This window comes from Aquarana catesbeiana, linkage group LG04 (genome assembly GCF_042186555.1).
Source record: "Aquarana catesbeiana isolate 2022-GZ linkage group LG04, ASM4218655v1, whole genome shotgun sequence".
NCBI classification, from domain to species: domain Eukaryota; kingdom Metazoa; phylum Chordata; class Amphibia; order Anura; family Ranidae; genus Aquarana; species Aquarana catesbeiana.
The window spans coordinates 676,279,647-676,305,414 of NC_133327.1; the positions used below are offsets into that span (position 1 = coordinate 676,279,647).

General features: G+C 49.8%; 1 protein-coding gene across 1 annotated transcript in view; it reads left to right on the top strand.

Annotated features, from left to right (window-relative positions):
* KLC4 (kinesin light chain 4) overlaps nucleotides 1-25,768 on the top strand; it is a gene marked incomplete in the record, with an annotated part of 54,169 nt that overhangs the window by 25,021 nt on the left and 3,380 nt on the right. Inside the window, 2 exon segments of the mRNA XM_073628638.1 lie at nucleotides 22,013-22,137; nucleotides 23,918-23,972. Coding sequence (XP_073484739.1) covers nucleotides 22,013-22,137; nucleotides 23,918-23,972 — 180 coding nt within the window.

The following is a 25,768-nucleotide window of genomic DNA, read 5'->3' on the forward strand; positions in this document are numbered from 1 at the left end:
TACTCTGATACCCTCTAACTAAAATCTAGTGGAACCAATTGCTCGCAGAAATCACTGAATTGGTAAATAGAGTCCACCTGTGTGTAATTTAATCTCAGTATAAATACAGCTGTTCTATGAAGCCCTCAGAGGTTTGTTAGAGAACCTTAGTGAACAAACAGCATCATGAAGGCCAAGGAACACACCAGACAGGTCAGGGATAAAGTTGTGAAGTTTAAAGCAGGGTTGGGTTATTAAAAAAATAAATTAAAAAAATGAAAAAAAAAAAATACATCCCAAACTTTGAACATCTCACGGAGCTCTGTTCAATCCATCATCCAAAAATGGAAAGAGTATGGCACAACTGCAAACCTACCAAGACATGGCCGTCCACCTAACCTGACCGGCCGGGCAAGGAGAGCATTCATCAGAGAAGCAGCCAAGAGGTCCATGGTAACTCTGGAGGAGCTGCAAAGATCCACAGCTCAGGTGGGAGAATCTGTCCACAGGACAACTATTAGTCGTGCTCTCCACAAATCTGACCTTTATGGAAGAGTGACAAGAAGAAAGACATAAGAAGTCCTGTTTGCAGTTTGTGAGAAGCCATGTGGAGGACACAGCAAACATGTGGAAGAAGGTGCTCTGGTCAGATGAGACCAAAATTGAACTTTTTGGTCTAAAAGCAAAACGTTATGTGTGGAGGAAAACTAACACTGCACATCACCCTGAACACACCATCCCCACCGTGAAACATGTTGGTGGCAGCATCATGTTATGGGGATGCTTTTCTTCAGCAGGGACAGGGAAGCTGGTCAGAATTGATGGGAAGATGGATGGAGCCAAATACAGGACAATCTTAGAAGAAAACCTGTTAGAGTCTGCAAAAGACTTGAGACTGGGGCGGAGGTTCACCTTCCAGCAGGACAACGACCCTAAACATACAGCCAGAGCTACAATGGAATGGTTTAGATCAAAGCATATTCATGTGTTAGAATGGCCCAGTCACAGTCCAGACCTAAATCCTTGATAAGACTTGAAAATTGCTGTTCACAGACGCTCTCCATCCAATCTGACAGAGCTTGAGATATTTTGCAAAGAAGAATGGGCAAAAATGTCCCTCTCTAGATGTGCAAAGCTGGTAGAGACATCCCCAAAAAGACTTGTAGCTGTAATTGCAGTGAAAGGAGGTTCTACGAAGTATTGACTCAGGGGGGCGCCATACAAATGCCCCCCCACACTTTTCACATATTTATTTGTAAAAACATTTTGAAAACCGTTTATCATTTTCCTTCCACTTCACAATTCTGTACCACTTTGTGTTGGTCTATCACATAAAATCCCAATAAAATACATTTACGTTTTTGGTTGTAACATGAGAAAATGTGGAAAACTTCAAGGGGTATGAATACTTTTTCTAGGCACTGTATAAATGAGATTTCTCTGTCGTACAGTTTTCCGGTGAGGTGTACAGCGCATATGGGGAGTGAGAGACCTGTGTAGTAAATGGTTTAGGAAGGGGAGGGTGGGCACCGCTCTGTATATCGCCTGAGTAGGACATAAACCATTTTTGTGTGGTGGAGAGTCAGAATGACAAATTACCCAATTAAATGGCAGAAAATTAATATACAATCCTCTAACTGCTGATGTCCTAAAGATCCTGTTGGAGTTTGTTGATTGGGCCTCCAATGGACGCCATGGTAATTGCTATTTTAATTTGGTAGTCTGCCCCACCCAACGCTTACTTTTTTTTTTTTTTTTTTTTTTGGATGGCGTCTGAAATGGAGAAGAACCTCTGTGTCCCCTCATCCGAAAATAGAGCTGGACAGTAAAGAACGGGTTCTGACCCTTTCCCACTCTTATCCCCCCACCCTGATAAACAAAAGGCGTGTAACAGATGTTGCTAAAACGAAATGTGCCATGTAGAAGTGAACAATACTTGTGCTACACACATGCAAAGCAAAATCTGCATTCACGCAATTGGTGCATGTTTATCATAACTGTTCAAGTTATTGAGAACTTGCCATAGTAGTCAGTGCAAGAGGAGGCTAACCCGTCTGCAATTGGCTTTCCTACATGAGTCTTGTTAGAGGATCTGTATGGGGAGGGTGGGGGAAGAACCTTCATACAGTAGGTGGAGGACATATGTGCAAGGGGGAGGATGCTGATCCTCCATAGGTTGAGGACATATGTGCAGGGGCGGGTTGTAATACCCACCCCCCCCCCCCCCGTAGGTGAAGCATATATGTGCAGGGGAGGGTTCTGATCCCCCTTAGGTGAAGGATATATGTGCAAAGGGGAATGTGCTGATCCTCCATAGGTTGAGGACATATGTGCAGGGGCGGGTTGTAATCCCCCATATGTGGAGGACATATGGGAAGGGTTCTGATTCCCCCCCCCCCCCCCCCCCCATAGGTGAAGGACATATGTGCAAGGAGAAGAGTGCTGTTTCCATATATGTAGGTGGAGGACATATGTGCAGGGGAAGGTTCTGATCCCTCATAGGTAGAGGACATATGTGCAGGGGAAGGTTCTGATCCCACATAGGTGGAGGACATATGTGCAAGGTGGAGGGTTCTGATCCTTCATTGGTGGAGAACATTTGCGCAAGGGGGAGGGTTCTGATCCCTCATTGGTGGAGAACATATGTGCAAGGGGGAGGGTTCTGACCCCGCATAGGTGGACATATGTGCAAGGGGACAGGTTCTGATCCCTCATAGGTGGAGGTCATATGTGCAAGGTGGAAAACATTTTTGCAAGGGAGAGGGTTGTGTTCACCCATAGGCGGAGGACATATGTGCAAGGGGGAGGGTTCTGACCCCGCATAGGTGGACATATGTGCAAGGGGACGGGTTCTGATCCCTCATAGGTGGAGGTCATATGTGCAAGGTGGAAAACATTTTTGCAAGGGAGAGGGTTGTGTTCACCCATAGGCGGAGGACATATGTTCAAGGGGGAGGGTTCTGATCCCTCATAGGTGGAAGACATATGTGCATGGGAGGGTTCTGATCACCCATAGGTGGGACGCAGTGGTGGTGTTTAGGTTTTGTGCTGCCCTAGGCCTGAGTAAACTTGTGCACCCCCTAAGTTTAAATATGGCCCACCCCTTCCTGTTTAAGGCCGACCCTGTTATCTGTAAACCACACCCCTTCCTCTTTATGCTCCACCCACGCAGCGGCTGGTGTGAATGGACCCCAACTTCCTGTGTTGAGAGGCTTTTGCTTGCTCCAAGTAGGTTTTCTGTACCTTTTGCAAGTCTATTTTAATGCAAAATCTGCATGAAGCACAGGTGAATGTAGGTCAGGAGGAGGTCGAGTGCACCTGTCAATGAATTCTGAATGATCACTGTAACATCTCAAACTGATGTCAGAACAAATGCCTGTGCTAAGTGATAACAAAGGCACTTTCAGTGGTAGAAGTGCTCAAATTCACCTACTAAAATACCCTTAAATGATAACACATTGGGCCAGCGGATAGGGTTAGGCTAAATCCATATTCGTGATGCTGATCTGACCACACAGGCACTGCTCTTGGCTGTCGATTCCACTTATCCAGGAGGAACACCGGGGATGGGGACCTGCCCAACTAATGTTCCATGTGACATTCACAAACCAGTTTCATTGTCAGAGAATTTAGGATTCAATGAGGCCAAAAATGACCTCAAAATATGTCAACACACAGACTGCAAGATTTTAACCCGTGTATATTTAATTACAATACATTTTGCTAAGTAAAACAGGATTAACTAGCATAAAGATGTTCCTATAGAGAAAAACCTAAGACAAATCGTCAGGTTGCAAAAAAAAAGGTAAACTTGCCAACTTTACTTCTCATCCAGAAGACTACAAAAGCCCATTATTTTCATTACACCAACACCGGAGCTCTCAAGATTTAACCCGATCAATTCCAGGACAACGTTCATTAGCGCTCAAAGTATGACTCACAAGGAGGTAATCCCATAATCACTTGATATATCTCTTCAAAGTTATCAAACAGGAAGGAAACCACCTCAATTGCCTCTTCAGAGTTGTTGGTGAGAATTCAAAGAAAAAAACCCTTCTGCTGCCATCCCTGGGGGGCTTCCCTCCTCTCTTCTCCACATTATTGACACAGAGAGTCCTGGGAGGAAGTTGCGTTACATATCGTAACTTTTTTCCCAAGGATGGTAGGCGGAGCATTAGGCTGCTAAGACCTAGTGCCAGTGCTACGCTTGCTCGTATTGGTGACTGCCAGCTGTATTAAGTGCAGCTGGTGGTCTGTCCGAACGTCAGGCCAGGACATACCGGCAGCAGTGCGGCTGCTTTATGGGGGGCGCCAGACCGATTTGCCTCCTGGACCCTGCCATCAGCCGATAAGGCTGGCATTACACTAAAAGTGTAGTGTAAGCAGGCGGGGACTTTTTTCATGCAGGGGGGGGTGTTTTTTTGCCGCCCCCCTGCAAAGTGCCACCCTAGGCCAAGATACAGCGTTGGGTGGAGGACATGTGCAGGGAAGGGTTCTGATCCCCCATAGGTGGAGTATTTGTGTGCAGGGAAGGGTTCTGATCCCCCATAGGTGGAGTATTTGTGTGCAGGGAAGGGTTCTGATCCCCCATAGGTGGAGTATTTGTGTGCAGGGAAGGGTTCTGATCCCCCATAGGTGGAGTATTTGTGTGCAGGGAAGGGTTCTGATCCCCCCATAGGTGGAGTATTTGTGTGCAGGGAAGGGTTCTGATCCCCCATAGGTGGAGTATTTGTGTGCAGGGAAGGGTTCTGATCCCCCCATAGGTGGAGAATTTGTGTGCAGGGAAGAGTTCCAATCCCCCATAGGTGGAGAACATATGTGCAGGGGAGAGGGTTCTGATCCCCCATAGGTGGAGGATTTCTGTGCATGGGAGGGATCTGACCCCCCATAGGTGGAGGACATATGTGCAGGGGAGGATTCTGATCCCCCGTAGGTGGAGGACATATGTGCATATGGGAGGATGGTTCTATTCCCCCCCTATAAGTGGATGATGTGTGTGGGTGATGGTTCTGATCCCCCATAGATGAAGGATGTATGTGTGGGGGAGGGTTCTGACTCTCCCATAAGGGGAGAAGCACTGCTCAAAACTGTTGGCGCTATATAAATCCTGTATAATATGTTTAGTGTGTGGGTGGACAGTGTGGATGAATAAGAGAAGTGCCTGCTGTGGACACTTGAGCGAGCTAGTCTGACATAAACTATAATGTTTAGTGTGCGGACAGAGAACCATAAAGGTGTGTTCAGTGAATGATGTGTTATCCGTGTTGGCTGCATTTTTCTGTTTTAGGTAAATAGATGCTTCTTCTGCAATCCTTAGACTGGAAACACTTAACATTTCCTTGACCTGTTTACTTGTAATGGCAACCTCCCCCCCCCCCTCCCTATTCCTGTATAACTTTGATTCCCTCTTATAACCTCCAGCTTTGTATCCTACCTGCACTGCCTGTATTGCCACCGTACCCCTTCCTGTCCCCAAACATTCACCACACCACAGTGTACACCCCCCCCCCCCCCCCCTCTAGTTGTCCCCTGTCCTTGCTTTTCTCGTCCTTCTAATCTCCTCCAAAATGATGCATATACTGTTCCTGTATGTGGCATGTTTTTCTTTTCTAACACGCTATGTGATATGCTGTCCATGATCTGTGCCCCCCTCTTCCTTTTTTTTAATTTTGGACCACGTGTTCCTGACGTGTGGTGTGTCTCTCGTCCTGTGCACATGGATGTTGTAGTTCGCTCCTGGACTTGTGATGGTGGGCTGTATACTCAGCTCCTCTAATTATGGGGTCCTCTTTATGTCCTGCTTGGCTGTCTCTGCTCTCCTTTTATTCTGTCCTCTCGGGTGGGGATATGTGGTAGACTAACGACTCCGCCCCCTGAAGTCCCACAAAACAAGATATGGGACATTTTAATTATCTGGGAGAATCCTGCTTTGGATGATAGATATTATAGTAAAAACATTGTGTGCTCGAATATGATGCTTAGTCTGGTAGGTTATCCACTGTTCCAACCTTTGGCCTGGCGTTGTATTGCCTTGCCGCCCTCCTAGGACTGTGGGTGTCCATTCGCACGCGTCACTAAAAAACAACAGAGGGCGCAAAGGCCTAGCGCATTACCTTCATAAACACTCTATTGATAAATGAAATCAAATAAATAAAAACAATAGTGTCGATAGGCGTATTAAAAAATCGAGATGTGACTGTCGCCAGATTTCCAAAGCTAGACTTGTAGCATGGGAAGACCCTTCAGCGTCCAATATGGAAAACGTGTTTCGAGGGGCAGCTCCTCTTCTTCAGAGCTCTCTGACGAAGGGAGACTGCCCACTGGAAACATGTTAGCCATATTGGATGCTGAAGGTACAGTCTGTTTGCCTTTAGTAAATCCACCCCATCATGTCGATGGGCATATCAAAGAATCAAGATGTGACCATCACCAGCTTTCCAACGCTAGACTTGTAGCATGGGAAGACCCTTCAGTGTCCAGTATGGGAAACGTGTTTTGAGGGGCAGCTCCTCTTCTTCAGAAGAAGGGAGACAGCCCCTTGAAACACGTTGGTCATATTGGACACTGAAGGGTCCTCCCGTGCTACAAGTCTAGCGTTGGAAAGCTGGTGATGGTCACATCTTGATTATTTGATATGCCTATGGACACTATGGGGTGGATTTACTAAAAGAAAACAGACGTTGCAAGTGTAGTTGCTCCAGAGCTTAGTAAATGAGATGAAGCTTCACTTTACAAAGCGTACCCAATCACATGTAAGGAAAATTAAAAAAAAAAAATGCATTTTTGCTTGCACACGATTGGATGATTACTAAGCTCTGGAGCAACTGCGCTTGCAGAGTGCAGTCTATTTGCCTTTAGTAAATCAACACCTATGCGTTTTGTGAGTGTATCATTCGCTTTTACGCTTTTATCATTTGCTTTTTAGATGGCTGTTGCGCGCCCTCTGTCTATTTTTTTAATTTTTTTTTTTAGTGCAACGTGTTAGATATTAGACTAAGGGCCTCAAACTTTTTTTTTTTTTTAAAGGGCCAGGTCACTGACCGTGCGACTGTGGTCAGTGAGCGTCAAAAATGCCCCATAGTCTTAGTATAAATTGTATTTCTTGAACACAGCCAGACTCCTGGCATGTTAGAAAAATGGCTCCCTCCTTGCCTTGTATAAATAAGTAATCATAGGTTCATTGTTGGCAGACTATCCTCATATTTTTTTTTTTTTTGTCTCTTGGACAAGATTCCAAGCAAGCTCTAATACTGTAGGGCTTTGCAGAAGATGAGACAAGGAGGAAACTGCCAGTTTCTTTGCCCACAAAGATTGCGAGAGACTGTTCTACATCATTAGCTGCTGCTCAGAAGTCACTAGCACACTACAGGATCATTGTGTGCCTGCAGACTATGAGGACCCCCTAGCCTACAGCGCACACGTCACCAGTGTGTGAGTAGCAGGAAAGCTGTGGTAACGGTAAGCCTTTCTATCACCATTGGTGTTTTGCTACTAGTCTCTAGCTTCGGGTTGTATCAGCAGTATGCAGCAAGCTCCTGCAGCTGAATGAATGAGTAGCGAGTCAGCGGTGGTGAGGGTAAAATACGGAAGAGTTCCATACCTAACCCACAGGCCATAGTTTGAGGACACCCATATTAGACTATGTCATTAAGGGGGTGACTATGTTGCCTTAGCGTCTATAGGTAGAACCTTCTCCCATGACAATGGCCATATGCCCCCTGATTCTCCTGGGATCCACCTATCTGTTGCTCTTGCTGCTCCTCTCGCTGGGTTTGGGTTTCCTCTAGCACGGTTGCTGTAAGTTGTGTTTTTTTTTTTTTTTTTTCCCCTTTTATTTCTGTGCTTTTTAGGCTTAATTACCCCACCGTCGGAAAATAAGTACCCCTGTCCCATCCCCAGCAGAGGGGCTGCAGTCATTGGCTTAAAGGACAGAACAAGACCCTGCCTCCCCACACTTCCAATCACTGCAAGATACAATCCCATACATAAGAGGCATTGTTACCCTTCCATACCATCATGATCCAGATGACATGGACAAAGGCCCCCGTGGATGTTGCCTGCCCACCTGAAATGTTCATCCTCTACATTTTCAAACTGTTGACCTTCCTGTTTCTTCTCTAAGCACTGCCATCCTGCAATCTTAGATTTTCAGTGTCTCTTCTTTGTCTTGGGCCTCCTGAGAACATTGCACCATTCTTCACTATTTCATATTTCTTGTTGAGACGTTCAGACTATCATGTCATCTAACTTTGTTTCCCTGACCTCCTATGTAGTCCTTTTTCATAGACTCCCTCCACATCTCACCATCCTGTCCCTGACCCTTCTGAATACCCCATCACACTGTCTTTTTTTCTGAAATCACTTAAACACCCCTTAGAATTAATCACCCCCCCCCCCCCCCCCGATCCTTCTCTCTCTGGTTAGTTGCTGCTTCTTCTTCTGTCTTCTTTCCTCATATAGCACCCTGTTTTCCTTCTGTCACTTTACCCTGTCCAGTATGGATCCTGTCAGGTGAAATCTTATTTGATGGGACATATCGCACTTTACAATGCCCCATATTGGGTCCTGTTCTTTCAAATGCCCCTCCAAAAAGGTGAGGTTCTGTCAAGAGCATAGGAGAGCAAAGTAATCGGCTGATGAAGTGGCAGTGCTTACATAATGTGCCTAAAACTTGCCAAACTAGTCGGTGAGCATGGTCTTCCTTCAAAACTTCAGCATTTCGAGCTATCTTGGAGATTAAAGGATATCTAAACCCAAGAACGAAATATTGCAGCTTACCCATCATAAGATGTGGTGGTTGAATTAGTTTTCCTTTTTTGGCCTAAGAACATTTTTGGTAAGTACAGAAAATACCTGGTAATCCTCACGAAAATGCAATGACCTTGCTACTTCCTGTGAATTTTTACATAAATCTTAAAGCGAAGCTCCACACAAAAATGGAACTTCCGCTTTTCGGACCCCCCCCCCCCCCTCCGGTGTCACATTTGGCACCTTTCAGCGGGGAGGGGGGTGCAGACACCTGTATAAGACAGGTATTTGCATCCACTTCTGGGCATAGACCCCGGCGGGGGGGTCTACGCTACTTCCTGTCCCCCCCGCACTGTCTGCTGGGAGGCACACGAGTCCCGGAGACGGCAGGGACCATTCGGATTGCGCAACGCGACTCGCGCATACGCAGTTTTCACTTCCTGATTCTCTTACCGAAGATGGCGGCGGCAGCATCCGGGGGACGGTTCGGCCTCAGTGCCGACATCGCGGGCGCCCTGGACAGGTAAGTGTCCTTATTTTAAAGGTCAGCAGCTGCAGTATTTGTAACTGCTGATTTTAAAAAAAAAAATTTGGCAGACCTCCGCTTTAATGAAGTCTTATCTTCCTTCCAACATATCTCCTGCAAAATGGTAATTCTGCCTCCTCATGGTATCCTGTGCTTCTGAAACCCAGCCAGTCATTTATGTCCTTCGTGTTCACCAACTTCCTGATTTCCTTCCCTAATTTGCCATGCCAAATGTTGTCATCCCTGTGCCAATTTTTAAATTACGGTTTATGCATTTTTCTTCATCCCCTTTATTTTGCTGGTCTGTCTGCAGTTATTCTTGGTGGGTATGCCCCCCCCACACCATATGTGGCACCATTTTGTCTCCTGTGTACCACAATCAAAAATAACTGTCTCATTTTTTTCCCATGATCCTGAGTACAAGGCATTCCTGCTGTCTTAAGTTGGCCATACACTAGTAGATATTCGTACAAAAATTCTCAGTATGTGACGACTCTATGAATGTCATTAAAAAGTACTTCGAAATTTTGTTTTGGACATTTAATTTTGGAATAAATGGACTTTCCCAAACAAAAACCATATTCACTGTTAGAAATTTGCTCATTCCATCCTGCTCCTTCAAATTTTCTCATCCTTGCAGTCCAAAACAAATCTCGAATTGGCCCCACTAACGTCAAAGTCAAACGAACATACTTAAAACTAAAAATTTTGAATGAAATTCTACTAGTGTATGGCCAGCTTAAGCTGCTTCTCCTCCCCCTTTCTGCAAAAGTTTTGTCTCTGTTGCATACAAATGCTTTTTTTTTTTTCTTGGGTATCCATTGGTGACCTCATCCCTTTCAAGAAAGCCCCCAAGTCTATTCTAAGCTACCCTTCTCCTTTTCATTTTTGTGTCCAATAGGGTAGTGCCTGCAACATAGATTCCAACTCTGTTGTTCCCTTATAGTAATGCATGCCATCTTTTTCATTCTATGCCCCCTTGGTGGGTCCCATCTTCTAGTAATTAGTCCTAGCTTCTTGTCCCTTCCGAATATCTTCTCTTTCTCTCCTCCTCATGCCTCCTCTCGGTGATGAGCTCCATCTCCCTCCCTCCGGTGATGAGCTCCATCTCCCTCCCTCCCTCCATCTCCCTCCCTCCTGTGATGAGCTCCATCTCCCTCCCTCCCTCCGGTGATGAGCTCCATCTCTCTCCCTCCTTCTGGTGATGAGCTCCATCTCTCTCCCTCTGGTTACGAGCCCCCATCTCTCTCCTGCCTCGTCCCGGTGATGAGCTCCATCTCCCTCCCTCCCTTCAGTGATGAGCTCCCTCTCCCTCCCTCCCTTCAGTGATGAGCTCCATCTCCCTCCCTTCAGTGATGAGCTCCATCTCCCTCCCTCCCTCTGGTGATGAGCTCCATCTCCCTCCCTCCCTCTGGTGATGAGCTCCATCTCCCTCCCTCCCTCTGGTGATGAGCTCCATCTCCCTCCCTCCCTCTGGTGATGAGCTCCATCTCCCTCCCTCCCTCTGGTGATGAGCTCCATCTCCCTCCCTCCCTCTGGTGATGAGCTCCATCTCCCTCCCTCCCTCTGGTGATGAGCTCCATCTCCCTCCCTCCCTCTGGTGATGAGCTCCATCTCCCTCCCTCCCTCTGGTGATGAGCTCCATCTCCCTCCCTCCCTCTGGTGATGAGCTCCATCTCCCTCCCTCCCTCTGGTGATGAGCTCCATCTCCCTCCCTCCCTCTGGTGATGAGCTCCATCTCCCTCCCTCCCTCTGGTGATGAGCTCCATCTCCCTCCCTCCCTCTGGTGATGAGCTCCATCTCCCTCCCTCCCTCCCTCTGGTGATGAGCTCCATCTCCCTCCCTCCCTCCCTCTGGTGATGAGCTCCATCTCCCTCCCTCCCTCCCTCTGGTGATGAGCTCCATCTCCCTCCCTCCCTCTGGTGATGAGCTCCATCTCCCTCCCTCCCTCTGGTGATGAGCTCCATCTCTCTCCCTCCTTCCGGTGATGAGCTCCATCTCTCTCCCTCTGGTTACGAGCCCCCATCTCTCTCCTGCCTCGTCCCGGTGATGAGCTCCATCTTCCTCCCTCCCTTCAGTGATGAGCTCCCTCCATCTCCCTCCCTTCAGTGATGAGCTCCATCTCCCTCCCTTCAGTGATGAGCTCCATCTCCCTCCCTCCGGTGATGAGCTCCATCTCCCTCCCTCCCTCCGGTGATGAGCTCCATCTCCCTCCCTCCCTCCTGTGATGAGCTCCATCTCCCTCCCTCCCTCCTGTGATGAGCTCCATCTCCCTCCCTCCCTCCGGTGATGAGCTCCATCTCTCTCCCTCCTTCCGGTGATGAGCTCCATCTCTCTCCCTCTGGTTACGAGCCCCCATCTCTCTCCTGCCTCGTCCCGGTGATGAGCTCCATCTTCCTCCCTCCCTTCAGTGATGAGCTCCCTCTCCCTCCCTCCCTTCAGTGATGAGCTCCATCTCCCTCCCTCTGGTGATGAGCTCCATCTCCCTCCCTCCCTCTGGTGATGAGCTCCATCTCCCTCCCTCCCTCTGGTGATGAGCTCCATCTCCCTCCCTCCCTCTGGTGATGAGCTCCATCTCCCTCCCTCCCTCTGGTGATGAGCTCCATCTCCCTCCCTCCCTCTGGTGATGAGCTCCATCTCCCTCCCTCCCTCTGGTGATGAGCTCCATCTCCCTCCCTCCCTCTGGTGATGAGCTCCATCTCCCTCCCTCCCTCTGGTGATGAGCTCCATCTCCCTCCCTCTCTCCATTCAGTGATGAGCTCCATCTCCCTCCATTCGGTGATGAGCTCCATCTCCCTCCATTCGGTGATGAGCTCCATCTCCCTCCCTCCGGTGATGAGCTCCATCTCCCTCCATCCCTCCCTCCGGTGGTGAGCTCCATCTCCCTCCATCCCTCCCTCCGGTGGTGAGCTCCATCTCCCTCCATCCCTCCCTCCGGTGGTGAGCTCCATCTCCCTCCCTCCGGTGGTGAGCTCCATCTCCCTCCCTCCCTCCCTCCCTCCCTCCGGTGATGAGCTCCATTTCCCTCCCTCCCTCCGGTGGTGAGCTCCATCTCCCTCCCTCCCTCCCTCCCTCCGGTGGTGAGCTCCATCTCCCTCCCTCCCTCCCCTCCCTCCCGGTGATGAGCTCCATTTCCCTCCCTCCCAGTGATGAGCTCCATCTCCCTCCCTCCCGTTGATGAGCTCCATCTCCCTCCCTCCCTCCCTCCGGTGATGAGCTCCATCATCCTCCCTTCCTCCCTCCCTCTGGTGATGAGCCCCTATTTCTCTCCCTGCCTTCCTCCCTCCCTCTGGTGACGAGCCCCCATTTCTCTCCCTGCCTTCCTCTGGTGATGAGCCTCCATCTCGCTCTCCCTTCCTCCCTCCATCTGGTGATGAGCCCCCATGTCTCTCCCTTCCTCCCTCCCTCTGGTGACGAGCCCCATCTCTCTCCCTCCCTCTGGTGACGAGCCCCATCTCTCTCCCTCCCTCTGGTGACGAGCCCCATCTCTCTCCCTCCCTCTGGTGACGAGCCCCATCTCTCTCCCTCCCTCTGGTGACGAGCCCCATCTCTCTCCCTCCCTCTGGTGACGAGCCCCATCTCTCTCCCTCCCTCTGGTGACGAGCCCCATCTCTCTCCCTCCCTCTGGTGACGAGCCCCATCTCTCTCCCTCCCTCTGGTGACGAGCCCCATCTCTCTCCCTCCCTCTGGTGACGAGCCCCATCTCTCTCCCTCCCTCTGGTGACGAGCCCCATCTCTCTCTCTCTCCCTCCCTCTGGTGACGAGCCCCATCTCTCTCTCTCCTTCCCTCTGGTGACGAGCCCCATCTCTCTCCCTCCCTCTGGTGACGAGCCCCATCTCTCTCTCTCTCTCTCCCTCCCTCTGGTGACGAGCCCCATCTCTCTCTCTCTCTCCTTCCCTCTGGTGACGAGCCCCATCTCTCTCCCTCCCTCTGGTGACGAGCCCCATCTCTCTCTCTCCCTCCCTCTGGTGACGAGCCCCATCTCTCTCTCTCCCTCCCTCTGGTGACGAGCCCCATCTCTCTCTCTCCCTCCCTCTGGTGCTAAATCCTTTCCCATCTCCTCCTCCTTGTGTACTGAGCTCCACCATTTAGCTTTTCCCACCATCTGTACCAAACTACTCCTACCTTCTTGCTGTGTTGCCTCTTTCTGATGTATTTTGTTTATTTGTCTTCATGTTTTCACTGCCTTTTGTGTTCTAATGCTCTCTGCCCAACCTGTGTACTCTTCTGTGCATTAATCAGGTCTCAACGAATTGCAATATTTATGTTATGGGAATTAAGTATTTAAGTTATTAGAGGTCTGTTTTCAAATTCATGATAATTTTTGAGTTAACTTGCATAATTAAACTGCTTAATATTTGGTGTCCTTTCGTGATGTGAGATGCCAGTATAATGCAAGAGGGGTAAGATAAGTATGTTTGCTGTATGAATGAGGAACCTGGACATTTGTCCATCTGTTATGTTATGTTTAATTTTGGTTTCTGGGGGAACCCATTTTTGTTCAGTGGTAAGGGGGGGATTGGTGAAATTATTGTGAAAAAAGAGGCGGTGGGTCTCTTATCGTGACTTCAGTGGAGAGGGAGAAGGCCCCATCATTGTGAGTTTAGAAAGAAGGGTCACAACTTGGTGTGAGTCCAGTGGATGGGAGTTGTATCATTGTCGAGTGAAGAGGGTTCTCACTGTTTTATGAGTTCAGTACAGGGACTCCTAATACTGTGGGTTTGGTGGGTGGGGGCACATTGTTGTGAGTTCAGTGGAGGGGGGTTACCATTTTTATGAGTTTGGTAGGGGGAGGTTCCCATTGTTATGGGTTCAGGGGAGGGAAGTCCCATTGTAAATCCAGTGGAAAAGGTTGCCGTCATTGTGATACCAGTGGATAGCGTCACCCCACTATTTTAGAGTTTAGTGAGTTTAGAAGATGAGGGTCCCATTATTGTGAATTCTGTTGAGGGGGGTTCTTATTATTTTGTGAGCTTAGTAGAGTGTGTGTGAGGGGGGTGGGGGTGTCACTGTTTTGTGAGTCTAGTAGTGGGGGTTCGTACTCCTTTCATAGGTTTTGGATCCATAACCATTGGGAGTTGGAAGATGTTGACATGCTTTCAGGTGATTGTTTTATATATTTTCATAGAACAAGTGAGCAATTTATGAAGAGTGAACAAGCGCAAATTATTGTTGATGTGTGCTTGTTGACTCTGCACAGTTGGTGTAATACCGAATACCTTTGGAACATCCTCTACTGTCACCATTGACAGCTTGTATGAAGTCTGGCACAAATCTACAGTCTTCTGTGTGAAAATTAATGTAATCATAACACGCAAGAGGCATCACATGCCAGAATGTCCGTGGCTTTATAATAAAGAAACCATCAAGTCAACCCTTTCAAGCCAGAGAAGTTTAATATCCACTGTAGTGAGCTTAAACTTTGTTAATCATACTTTAAGGGGCACAGTGTAAGGTAAGGCAACTACATTGGGTTATCCTGCTGTCTACAGGATATTGGACACTAGCAAATTAAGCTGTAAGGACAACCTAGAACAGTGATGGCGAACCTTGGCACCCCAGATATTTTGGAACTACATTTCCCATGATGCTCATGCACTCTGCAGTGTAGTTGAGCATCATGGAAAATGTAGTTCCAAAACATCTGGGGTGCCAAGGTTAGCCATCACTGGCCTAGAATAACTCCCATCTCCCATGCTTCTCCAAGCATAGCTTCCTCCTCTCTGTTGCCCAGGGTGGACATCTTCTGCCACAATGAAAGCTTTTATTGCTAAATGTATCCATAATAGTTAACTCTGATTGCAGCGGATGTAGGCAAATTCTCCCAGAGCCTGTCTGATACATCCACAGCTGTTGACAATGAGGAATGCAAACTCTCCTTGAAGGAATTAGGTTTGCGGATACTCAGTCTTAGGGATTGGCCTAATTCCAATTCCTCCTCCCAAGTGTTTTGCCCAGCAATATCCTATTGAGGAGAACAGTTCCTTAAAGAAGTGGACTGTTACCGTTTTTTGTATCCAGGCATTTCCTGTCCTAACAAGACTGGCTGTCCCAGTTGAGGACTTCCCGGTATTTAAAGATCCTGTTGATAAAAGGCTAAAAGCCCTTTCTAAGGCCTTATTCCCCCTTGCAGGTCCTGCCCTGCGACCTGCCAGTGCTGCCATCTCCATCTTCCAGACCTTAGCCGTCTGGTCCAAGGATATATTGCGGTATCCTGGATCTATCCTAATGAATCCCTCTGTTCTTCACAAACACGAGTTTGTGGCTGTAGTCTGTTGTGTTGACAGGCTAGTGGATATTATCTAAGGAACAAAAGAAAAAAAAAATGGGGGGAGACTAAGAAAAGTCCTGGATCCCTACGTCCTTCTAATCTGTGAGCATGTCTTCATCACAGTGTGGGAGGGAGGTTGCCCCCACTTGTTAAAGTAGTGGGACATCTGTTGCAATCATCCTGGTCCCAGGGTTTTTGGATGATTAGGTCCAGAATGTTGTATCTAGAAGTTACAAGCTGGAATATCGCTTTGGCACAACTCCTTTTTTAAGGGGTCAAAACTTTTATCCCGGAAAGGGAAAGGTTCCAGGGGTTTCTGTTCAAACCGTTTAACTCACCCCAAGGACAAAGGGGGCTTCTGCCCCATACTGGATCCAATGGTTGTCAACACCTTTCTCTGTTCACAAAAAATCTACATGGAACTAGCCAGGTTGGTTATTGCATACCTCCATCTCAGAGACTTTTAGACCTCTGTGGACATCCTAAATGCCTAATTTCATGTTCCCCTCACATCAAAACTACCTCCTATGTTGCAATGGGCACACAGCCCTTCCCTTAGTCTTTTCACTGAATTTTAGGTCCTATTGCTTTGCTTGGGTTTCAGGGCATTCCCATGCAATATTCAGATGACCACCTTAGAGATCAGTTGGCACAGGCTCCATTAGAAAGTGTCCAACAGATTGTTCAGACACTGCGGAGGTTTAGGTGGATCCTAATTCTCCAGAAGTCAGCAGTGGAATCGTCTCATTGCTTGGAGTATCTAGGCCTGGTCCTAGATCCCTTTCCAAGGTTTTTCCTTCCGGTGGACAAACTCCAGAGTCTCTCTACTCCTAGATTTGGACTCTACAGTCCAGGAACCAACCACCTGCTTTTGCATGAAAGTTCTGGACTAGAAATTGGCCTCTTTTGAAACTCTTCTAGATTCCCAGTTGCACTTTAGACCATTGCAACTCAACATTCTGGCACTATGAGACAAACCGGCTAAGTCTCTGGACAGTCACCAACACCTGAAACACAAAGGTTGGCTAACCCTGGTCTGGTGGGTCGTAAGTCCACTGCTCGAGTTGGGGAAAGTCTTTTCCCCACTGGTCTGGAAGGTTCTCACTCAGATACCAACTTGGCAGGCAGGCTGGGGAGAAGTCCTGGATACTTTCTTCATCAGAGGTACTTAGATGCCAGAAAAAGCTATCCAGCGCCTTTCCCCCCACCTCCCATTAACACTTGACTATCCCTTCAACGGTGGATCTCTTAACTGCAAGGTTAGCCAACCAGGGTTCGGTTGGACAATTCCATGGCAATTTCCTCAACTAACAGACAGGAACCAAAAGTCTTGCAGTTGAAAAAGAAGCATATCTGATTCTGGCTTGGGTGGATCTTCATGTTCCAGTCCTGTCCACCGTGCACTTCTTAGATGGACTTCTTCAGTCACCAAGGTCTGAACTCCAGAAAATAGTCTCTTTACCCCAAGGTCTTTCAAGGCCTCTGTTGTAGATGTGGGACACCTGATGTGGACTTTCTGTATTCTGGGCTCAGTGACAAACTGGGCAGGTTTATCTCCAGATCCAGGGATTCTATAGACTTTGCAGTGGATGCTCTGGTCACTGGTGACTCTGTGGGATGAGTTCAACCTGGTGTATGCCTTTTCCCCTCTGAAACGCTTCCCCGTCTACACTTCTGGATCGATATGGAGGACATAATGGTGATTCTCGTGACATTGGCCCAGGTGGACACGGTATGTCTACATACTCCTGGCAGACTGTGTGCCTTCCAGATCATTTAAATCCTCTCTCCCAAAGACCGGTTTACCACCCTGCTTCTCAGTCACTGAATTTAGCAATCTTGTTGATGCCCAGGTCCTTTTAAAAATCAAGGAAATCAACTTTTCTCTTAATGTCTACCACTGCACCTAGAAGGTGTAATTCTCATGGTGTGACACAAGGATATTTCCATTCCAAGAAGGGTACTCTATGGGATGGATCCTGTTATCTCTGGGCTGGTCTGGATCCATTATTCTTCTGGTCTGGATCAACATTTGGCCTTGAGAACTATCAAGGGATAAATCACTTTTCCAAATAAGCTTGCTTCTCCCTCCTTTTGTGAAGCCCACTGTACAGGGTGTTACATTATTCCCCCTGTAAAGCCCATGTGACACTTGGATCCCAACCTGGTTCTATCAGTTCTTCAAGAACTGCCCATCAAACATATCAGGGACGTTCCTCTGTCTACTCCTCCACACAAGGTTGCCTTTCTCATTGCCATTAACCCTGTGAGGTGAGTCTCTGAATTGGTGACCTTAACCTGTATAGAACTTTTTCTTTTGCTACACTTAGGCAAGGTTGTCTTAGGCCTTTTTTTTTTTTTCTACCTTACCCAAGACATTGTTTTTCTTTCTTTGTGTCCTGCTCCACAGAATCCAGGGCGATTTCCCTCCATCGCCTGCATGTGCTACATGCTGTTCAGTAAATTCCCCAGCTTCTGCCCCCTTTAGACCAGCCTTTTATAACCTTTCCCCAGAGGAACCCTTGAGATAATTTTTCAGATCTCAGGGAATCTCTAGTAAGTTTAGTCCATTGGGGGTCATTGGTAAAATGCCCCTTACTTTGGTTGTGGTAAGTGGGAAGAATGCTGCCCTTACGGGAATGGCCTGAATGATATCCCTGCAATCATGCCACTGGCTCCGCCAAGTGGTGTTCAGTTTGAAACTATGCAGGCACCATCAGATAGGAGAGGAGATCAGTTAGCCACAGCTCAAGAAACCCTAGGGATCTAAGAAACCCTGGTTGAGAATTGATGCTTTAGCCAGTTTGACTGTTTGTCATTTGTGCAAATCCCCTTAGGGCACAGCCATCTTCACTTTCCACTAACAGCTGGTAGCAACTCGTCATTCAAGCCTTAGGACTTGGGGACAAGGTTCCCTTTTAAAGCACACCCCACAAGATTGGTTAGTGCTTCTTGCACATTTTAGCCTCGGGCATCTCTTTCTCAGATTTGCAAGTCTGCCACCTGGTCCTCCGTGCACATGTTCTTTAAGTTAACTTCGGTCATCTGCTCTTCAGGCGGTTTTGTAAGCTCTGTTCAACCCCCCCCCCCCATGGTTTTTCTTGGGCCTGTTGACACTTTGCTGTGTTGCTCACCCCTGAGTTGAACAGCTTTTGGACATCCCAACGTGCCTGAATTTCTTCATCCCCTGTCCCTTTTAATATATGGATTAAGAAAATAGGATTTTTTTTTACTTGCCGTAAAATACTTTTCTTGGAGTACATTAAAGTATATGAGGTCCCCCCTCTGCCTGTTCTTGTGATCTGCTTCTACAGTTGCTTTGCTACAAAACTGGAGCATGATAGGAGGGGTTATTATAGTCTATTCTTTTTTAAATTTGTCTGCCGGTGTCCAGTCTCTTGAAGGCAGCAGCATAGACTCTGGCTACTTAACTGATTTGTCTGGAGGCACAAACAAGCTCTCCCGGAATGTCTGGCGATCAGGCCTGAGAAACGTCATGGTGTAACCGCAGACCAGACTCCTAACTGGCAACAGATGTTAGATGAGGACCTTCAGAATTCTTCTGTGGATGCTGCAAGATCTGTCACTGCCTTTCAGAGACCCAAATACTAAATGTAGTGTAGATGTAAATTTATACTGAGCTTGAGAAGAATCCAACACTGGACTCACAGTAGATAAATAAAACTTCTTCAAGGATTAAACATCGGTATGAACCTTTCAGAAGAGTCTTAAAGAAGCTGCCCTCAGATGATGCAAGTTTCCTGGCTTAGATTTAATACTTTGAGTCCCTGACCTAGAATAAGTATGGAGAGGAGTCAGAAGTTCTAATTTACAGACTTGCTCTGGGTCAGGGATTATTAAAGTATTGAAGCCAGAGGAGTCAGTATGACATCCAGGTAATTATCATTTGCAGAAGAAGTCGGCAATGATTTCGTGAAAGTGGACCTGTAAAAGTAGGTAGAAAGGAGCACCCTATATTCAGTGAATGCAAGTTGGAAGGTGAGTTTGTAATAGTTTTATTGAGAGTAGCAACAAGTAATCATGCCAACGCATTTTGGGGCTTTTGCTGCATATTATATTATATGTGACTTATCTTTGTGCTAGACGCACCTGCTTGGGATCCTTCCCCATTTACTATTAGTATGCAGCAACAGCCCTGAGGAAGGGGGAGTCATTGTTTCCCCCGAAACACGTTGGCTTGATTACTTGATGCTACTCTTAATAAACGTTTTACGAACTTGCATTTACTGGACATCGGCACTCCTTTCTACCTACTTTTACAAGCACATGCGGGAATGCCCTCAAAGCCGTATCCAGAGGCAGCAGCCCAAGCCCCCAAAAAGGACTCACAGCCACCTTCTTTTTAAGCTGGGCAGAAATCATTGGAAGGGAATTCTTCCAACCTGTCCCAGTCATCACCTAACCATTGACCAAGTCAATCCAGCGCAATCTCCAACCCTAAAGAGCTGAACGTGGACATGTCGCTGTAATCCACAACAGGACAAGATCAGCATTACCAAATCCCACTATTATTTGAAGTTAATAGATTTTCTTCACCTATCCATAAATATATTTCCTGTTTCATTAGATCACATGATCTCTGGCTACAAGTCATTGATATAAGATCATTATGACTGCCGCCATGTACACAGATCACATCGTCTAAAAACAAGGCTATTAGTACATTGACACATGTTGATCAGTGATCTCACGGTCTTCACCTTATCCAATCAGAGGATGCTTTGCATTGATTGAGAAACTGCAAAATGTTGTCAGAATGGCACGAATGTCGAGTGAGTGAACGTCTGTGTTCATTAGGCAGCATGGCAGTCGCTTGGCAAGGGACCCGGAAGGTAGCGGTGCCTACTACAGTAATTTCCAGCTTGCATGGGGATCCCACAGGCACGACACATCCATACATTGGTCCATACCACTTAAGAATTGATTTATACCTCCACAAACCTGCCGGCTTAAAATTAGATTACAAGTAAGTGTATTGGCCAAGCACCTCATTCCAAAGAATTGTGACACCCCAATAACCACAAGGCCGGTAGAGAATGTGCAGTGTTCTCATCCGTCCAAACTTCAGTTATCAGGAGGAGATTCTGCTCACTAACGCGGAGGTCCCGGTCAATCGGAAGGTTGTCATATAGTATCATCCATCCTGTGTCATCAGTTATCAGATGGAGGCTCTGCTCTCTAACATGAGGATCAGGGTTCGATGAGAAGTAAGGTTGTCATGTGATGTAATCCATCCGGTGTCTCCTAACTTTGGGGTCACAGCCCTGGGCTGCGAGCATTGGTCAAAGTTTGGTTTGGTTGGACAGTGACAGAACGAATGACTAGAATGGTGTCCTGTGATTGCATGCTTCTTGGCCCGAGCGTTGTCTGCACAGGGTATACTGTGTACGTGTGTTGTCTGCATGGGGTACACTGTGTGTGCGTGCATGTTGTCTGAGCGGGGTACGCGGTCTGTGTGAGGTACGCTGTGTGTAAGTGGGGGGTACATGCGCTGTGTGCGTGCGTGTTGTCTGCGCGTGGGTACACTGTGTGCACGTGCATGTTTTTTGTGCGTGGTACGCTGTGTGCGTGCGCACGCGTGTCGTTTGTGCGGGGTACTTTGTGTGTGTGTGTGTGTGCGCGTGTGTGTTGCCTGTGTGGGTACGTTGTATGTGTGTGTGCGTGTGTTGTCTGTGTGGGGTACGCTGTGTGCGCGTGGTACGCTGTGTGTGCTTGCACGCGTGTTGTTTGCGTGGGGTACGTTGTGTGTGTCTGCGCGGGGTATCCTTTGTGCGCATGTTGTCTGCACAGGGTATGCTGTGTGTTTATATTTGCATTGTGTACAGTGTAAGGTTGTGTCTGCGCTGGGGCACTGTGTGTGTTGTGTCTGCACAGGGTACAGTGTTGTATCTGTGCAGTGTGTGTTGTGTCTGCGCAGTTTACACTGTGTCTAGTATCTGTGTGGTGTACACAGTATGTGTTCTGTCTGTGTGGGGTATACTGTGTGTGTATTGTGTCTGTGGCATAGACTGTATGAATTGTATGTGCGGTGTGTGTTGTGTCTGTGGTGTACGCTGTTTATTGCCTGCGTGGCGTACACTGTGCGTGTTATTTGTGCAGTGTGCACAGCATACACTCTGTGGGGTCGATTTACTAAAGGCAAATTTACTGTGCAGTGCAAGTGCAGTTGCTCCAGATCTGAGGGGAAGCTCTGCTGATTTCTATCACCCAATCATGTGCAAACAAAAATGCTGTTTTTTTCTTTTTTTTTTTTTTTTCCTTGCATGTGATTGGGTATTCTTTGCAAAGTGAAGTTTTGCCTCATTTTACTAGGCTCTGGAGCATCTGCACTTGTCTTTTAGTAAATCATCCCCTGGGTGTTTTGGACACAGCTTGTGCTGTTGGTTGAGGTACACATGCTGTTGGATTTGTGTTAGTGTTAGTCCTGTAGTACACCCGGTGTGCGAGTTGTGCCATTTTATTACAGGACGGCAGTGGGGTCCTCAGGAGGTCAGGGTCTCTGGGGAAGATCCGCGATGTCCTGCGAAGAAGCAGCGAAATGTTGGTGAAGAAACTACAGGGAACAACACCGCCTGAACCGCGCAATTCAAAGTAACAACCCAACGCAACAAACCTCACACCACATCCTTTCCATGTCACATCTGCCCTCACACTGAACACTACAGTGTCGCAAACAGCACACCCTCCTCTATCACACACACACCAATCACATCACACCCTCCCGTGTCACCCACTACAACGCACCTTCCCATGTCAAACACAACAATCAGCGCTGCACCCTCTTCCATCACACCACACCCTCCGTTGTCACATACACCCGTCACACCACACCCTCCCGTGTCACACTCACACACCCGTCACACCACACCCTCCAGTGCCACGCGCACCCATCACACCCTCCTGTGTCACACACACCCAACACACTGCACCCTCCCGTGTCTCACACCCGTCACACCGCACTCTCCTGTGTCACACACACCCGTCACACCGTACCCTCCCGTGTCTCACACACCCGTCACCGCACTCTTCCGTGCCACACACACCGGTCACACCGCACCTTCCCGTGCCACACACACCCATCACACCGCACCTTTTCGTGTTGCACACACTTGTCACAACGCACCCTCCCGTGTCACACACACCCATCACACGGCACCCTCCCGTGCCACACACACCCATCACACGGCACCCTCCCGTGCCACACACACCCGTCACACCGCACCCTTCCGTGCCACACACACTCGTCACACCGCACCCTTCCGTGCCACACACACCCGTCACACCGCACCCTCCGTGCCCACACACCCGTCACACCGCACCCTTCCGTGCCACACACACCCGTCACACCGCACCCTCCGTGCCACACACACCCCGTCACATCGCCACCCTCCCGTGCCACACACATCCGTCACATCGCACCCTCCCGTGCCACACACATCCATCACACCGCACCCTTCTGTGTTGCACACACTTGCACAACGCACCCTCCCATGTCACACACACCCATCACACTGCACCCTCCCGTGTCTGTCACACCGCACCCTCCCGTGTCTGTCACATCGCACCCTCCCGTGTCTCTCACACCGCACCCTCCCGTGTCACACACACCCGTCACACCGCACCCTTCCGTGCCACACACACCCGTCACACCGCACCCTTCGTGCCGCACACACCCGTCACACCGCACCCTTCCGTGCCGCACACACCCGTCACACCGCACCCTTCCGTGCCGCACACACCCATCACAACCGCACCCTTCGTGTTGCACACACTTGTCACAACGCACCCTCCCCGTGTCGCACACACCCGTCACACTGCACCCTCCGTGTCTCTCACACCCGTCACACTGCACCCTCCCGTGTCTCTCACACCCGTCACACCGCACCCTACCGTGCCACACACACACCCATCACAGGGCACCCTCCCGTGTTTCACACACCCGTCACACTGAACCCTCCCGTATCTCACTCACCCGTCACACCGCACCCTCCCGTGCGCCACACCACCACCCATCACAGGGCACCCTCCCGTGTCACACACCTGTCACACTGAACCCTCCCGTATCTCACTCACCCATCACGCCGCACTCTCAGTGTCACAACCGCACTGTCATGTCAAACACAGCATCACACCGCACCTTCCTGTGTTAGACACAACCACCACACTGCCCCCTACCTGTGTCTCACACACACCCATCACACTACACTCTACCATGTCTCACATACCCATCAAATCGCACCCTCCTGTGTTACACTCGCCATCACACCGCACCTTCTTGTGTAATACTGTACCCTCCTGTGTCACATGCACCCATTCCGCTGCACCCTCCCATTAGGCATTTCCTGATGCAATATTATATCTCTCCTTGCAGCATGAAGCGAGCGGCATCTCTGAACTATCTCAACAAATCATGTGACGAGTCTTTCAGGTAATGCCCCAACCCCACCTGAACCTCTTCCTGGTGCTGCCTTATTCAACCTCCCCTTCTTCCCCAGAGTGCTTCCTTCTATCAGCTTCTCTGACCCTCATCTGATAGCACTGCCTCTCACACTCCCTTCTATACCTCCTCTCTGTAATGCGTTTCTCCCCCCCCCATTCTTTACCTGCTGACCCTGGTGCTGCCTCTCACCTGCTCATTCCTCCCCCCAGTGCTGCCTCTCATCCGCTCATTTCTCCCCCCCCCCCCTGGTGCTGCCTCTCACCCGCTCATCCCCCCCCCTGATCTCCTCTCTGTTAATGCAGTGTCCCCCCCCCCCCCCCTTTACCTCCTGACCTTGGTGCTGCCTCTCACCTGCTCATCCCCCCCCTCGGTGCTGCCTCTCACCCGCTCATCCCCCCCCCCCGGTGCTGCCTCTCACCTGCTCATCCCCCCCGGTGCTGCCTCTCACCTGCTCATCCCCCCCCGGTGCTGCCTCTCACCTGCTCATCCCCCCCCGGTGCTGCCTCTCACCTGCTCATTCCCCCCCCCCCCCCCCCCCCCTGGTGCCGCCTCTCACCTGCTCATCCCCCCCCCCCCCGGTGCTGCCTCTCACCTGCACATCCCCCCCCGGTGCTGCCTCTCACCTGCACATCCCCCCCCGGTGCTGCTCTCACCTGCACATCCCCCCCGGTGCTAGCCTCTCACCTGCACATCCCCCCCCGGTGCTGCCTCTCACCTGCACATCCCCCCCGGTGCTGCCTCTCACCTGCACATCCCCCCCCCCCCCCCCGGTGCCTGCCTCTCACCTGCACATCCCCCCCCCCCGGTGCTGCCTCTCACCTGCACATCCCCCCCCCCCCGGTGCTGCCTCTCACCTGCACATCCCCCCCCCCCGTGCTGCCTCTCACCTGCACATCCCCCCCCCGGTGCTGCCTCTCACCTGCACATCCCCCCCCCCGGTGCTGCCTCTCACCTGCACATCCCCCCCCGGTGCTGCCTCTCACCTGCACATCCCCCCCCGGTGCTGCCTCTCACCTGCACATCCCCCCCCCGGTGCTGCCTCTCACCTGCACATCCCCCCCCGGTGCTGCTCTCACCTGCACATCCCCCCCCGTGGCTGCCTCTCACCTGCACATCCCCCCCCGGTGCTGCCTCTCACCTGCACATCCCCCCCCCGGTGCTGCCTCTCACCTGCACATCCCCCCCCCCGGTGTCTGCCTCTCACCTGCACATCCCCCCCCCCGGTGCTAGACTCTCACCTGCACATCCCCCCCCCCCGGTGCTGCCTCTCACCTGCACATCCCCCCCCCCGGTGCTGCCTCTCACCTGCACATCCCCCCCCGGTGCTGCCTTTCACCTGCTCATCCTCCCCCCACCCCCCGGTGCTGCCTTTCACCTGCTCATCCCCACCCCCCGGTGCTGCCTTTCACCCTGCTCATCCCCACCCCCCGGTGCTGCCTTTCACCTGCTCATCCCCACCCCCCGGTGCTGCCTTTCACCTGCTCATCCCCTCCCCCCAGTGCTGCCTTTCACCTGCTCATCCCCTCCCCCCAGTGCTGCCTCTCACTCCCTTTTTTACCTCCCCTCTGTAGTGCTTACTCTCACCTTCCTGTGATAACACGCCCTTCAATAACTGCCCACGAGTGCTGCTTTCTCACACCTCCCTTTCTACCGCCTCCCCATACTGCTACCTCTCTCTCTTCCCTCTGCCCCATAGTGCTGCCATTCTCTCACCTCTTGTTCTGCTCCGATAGCATTGCCTCGCTCCCACCACCTCCTCTACCCCCATAGTGTCCCCTCTCC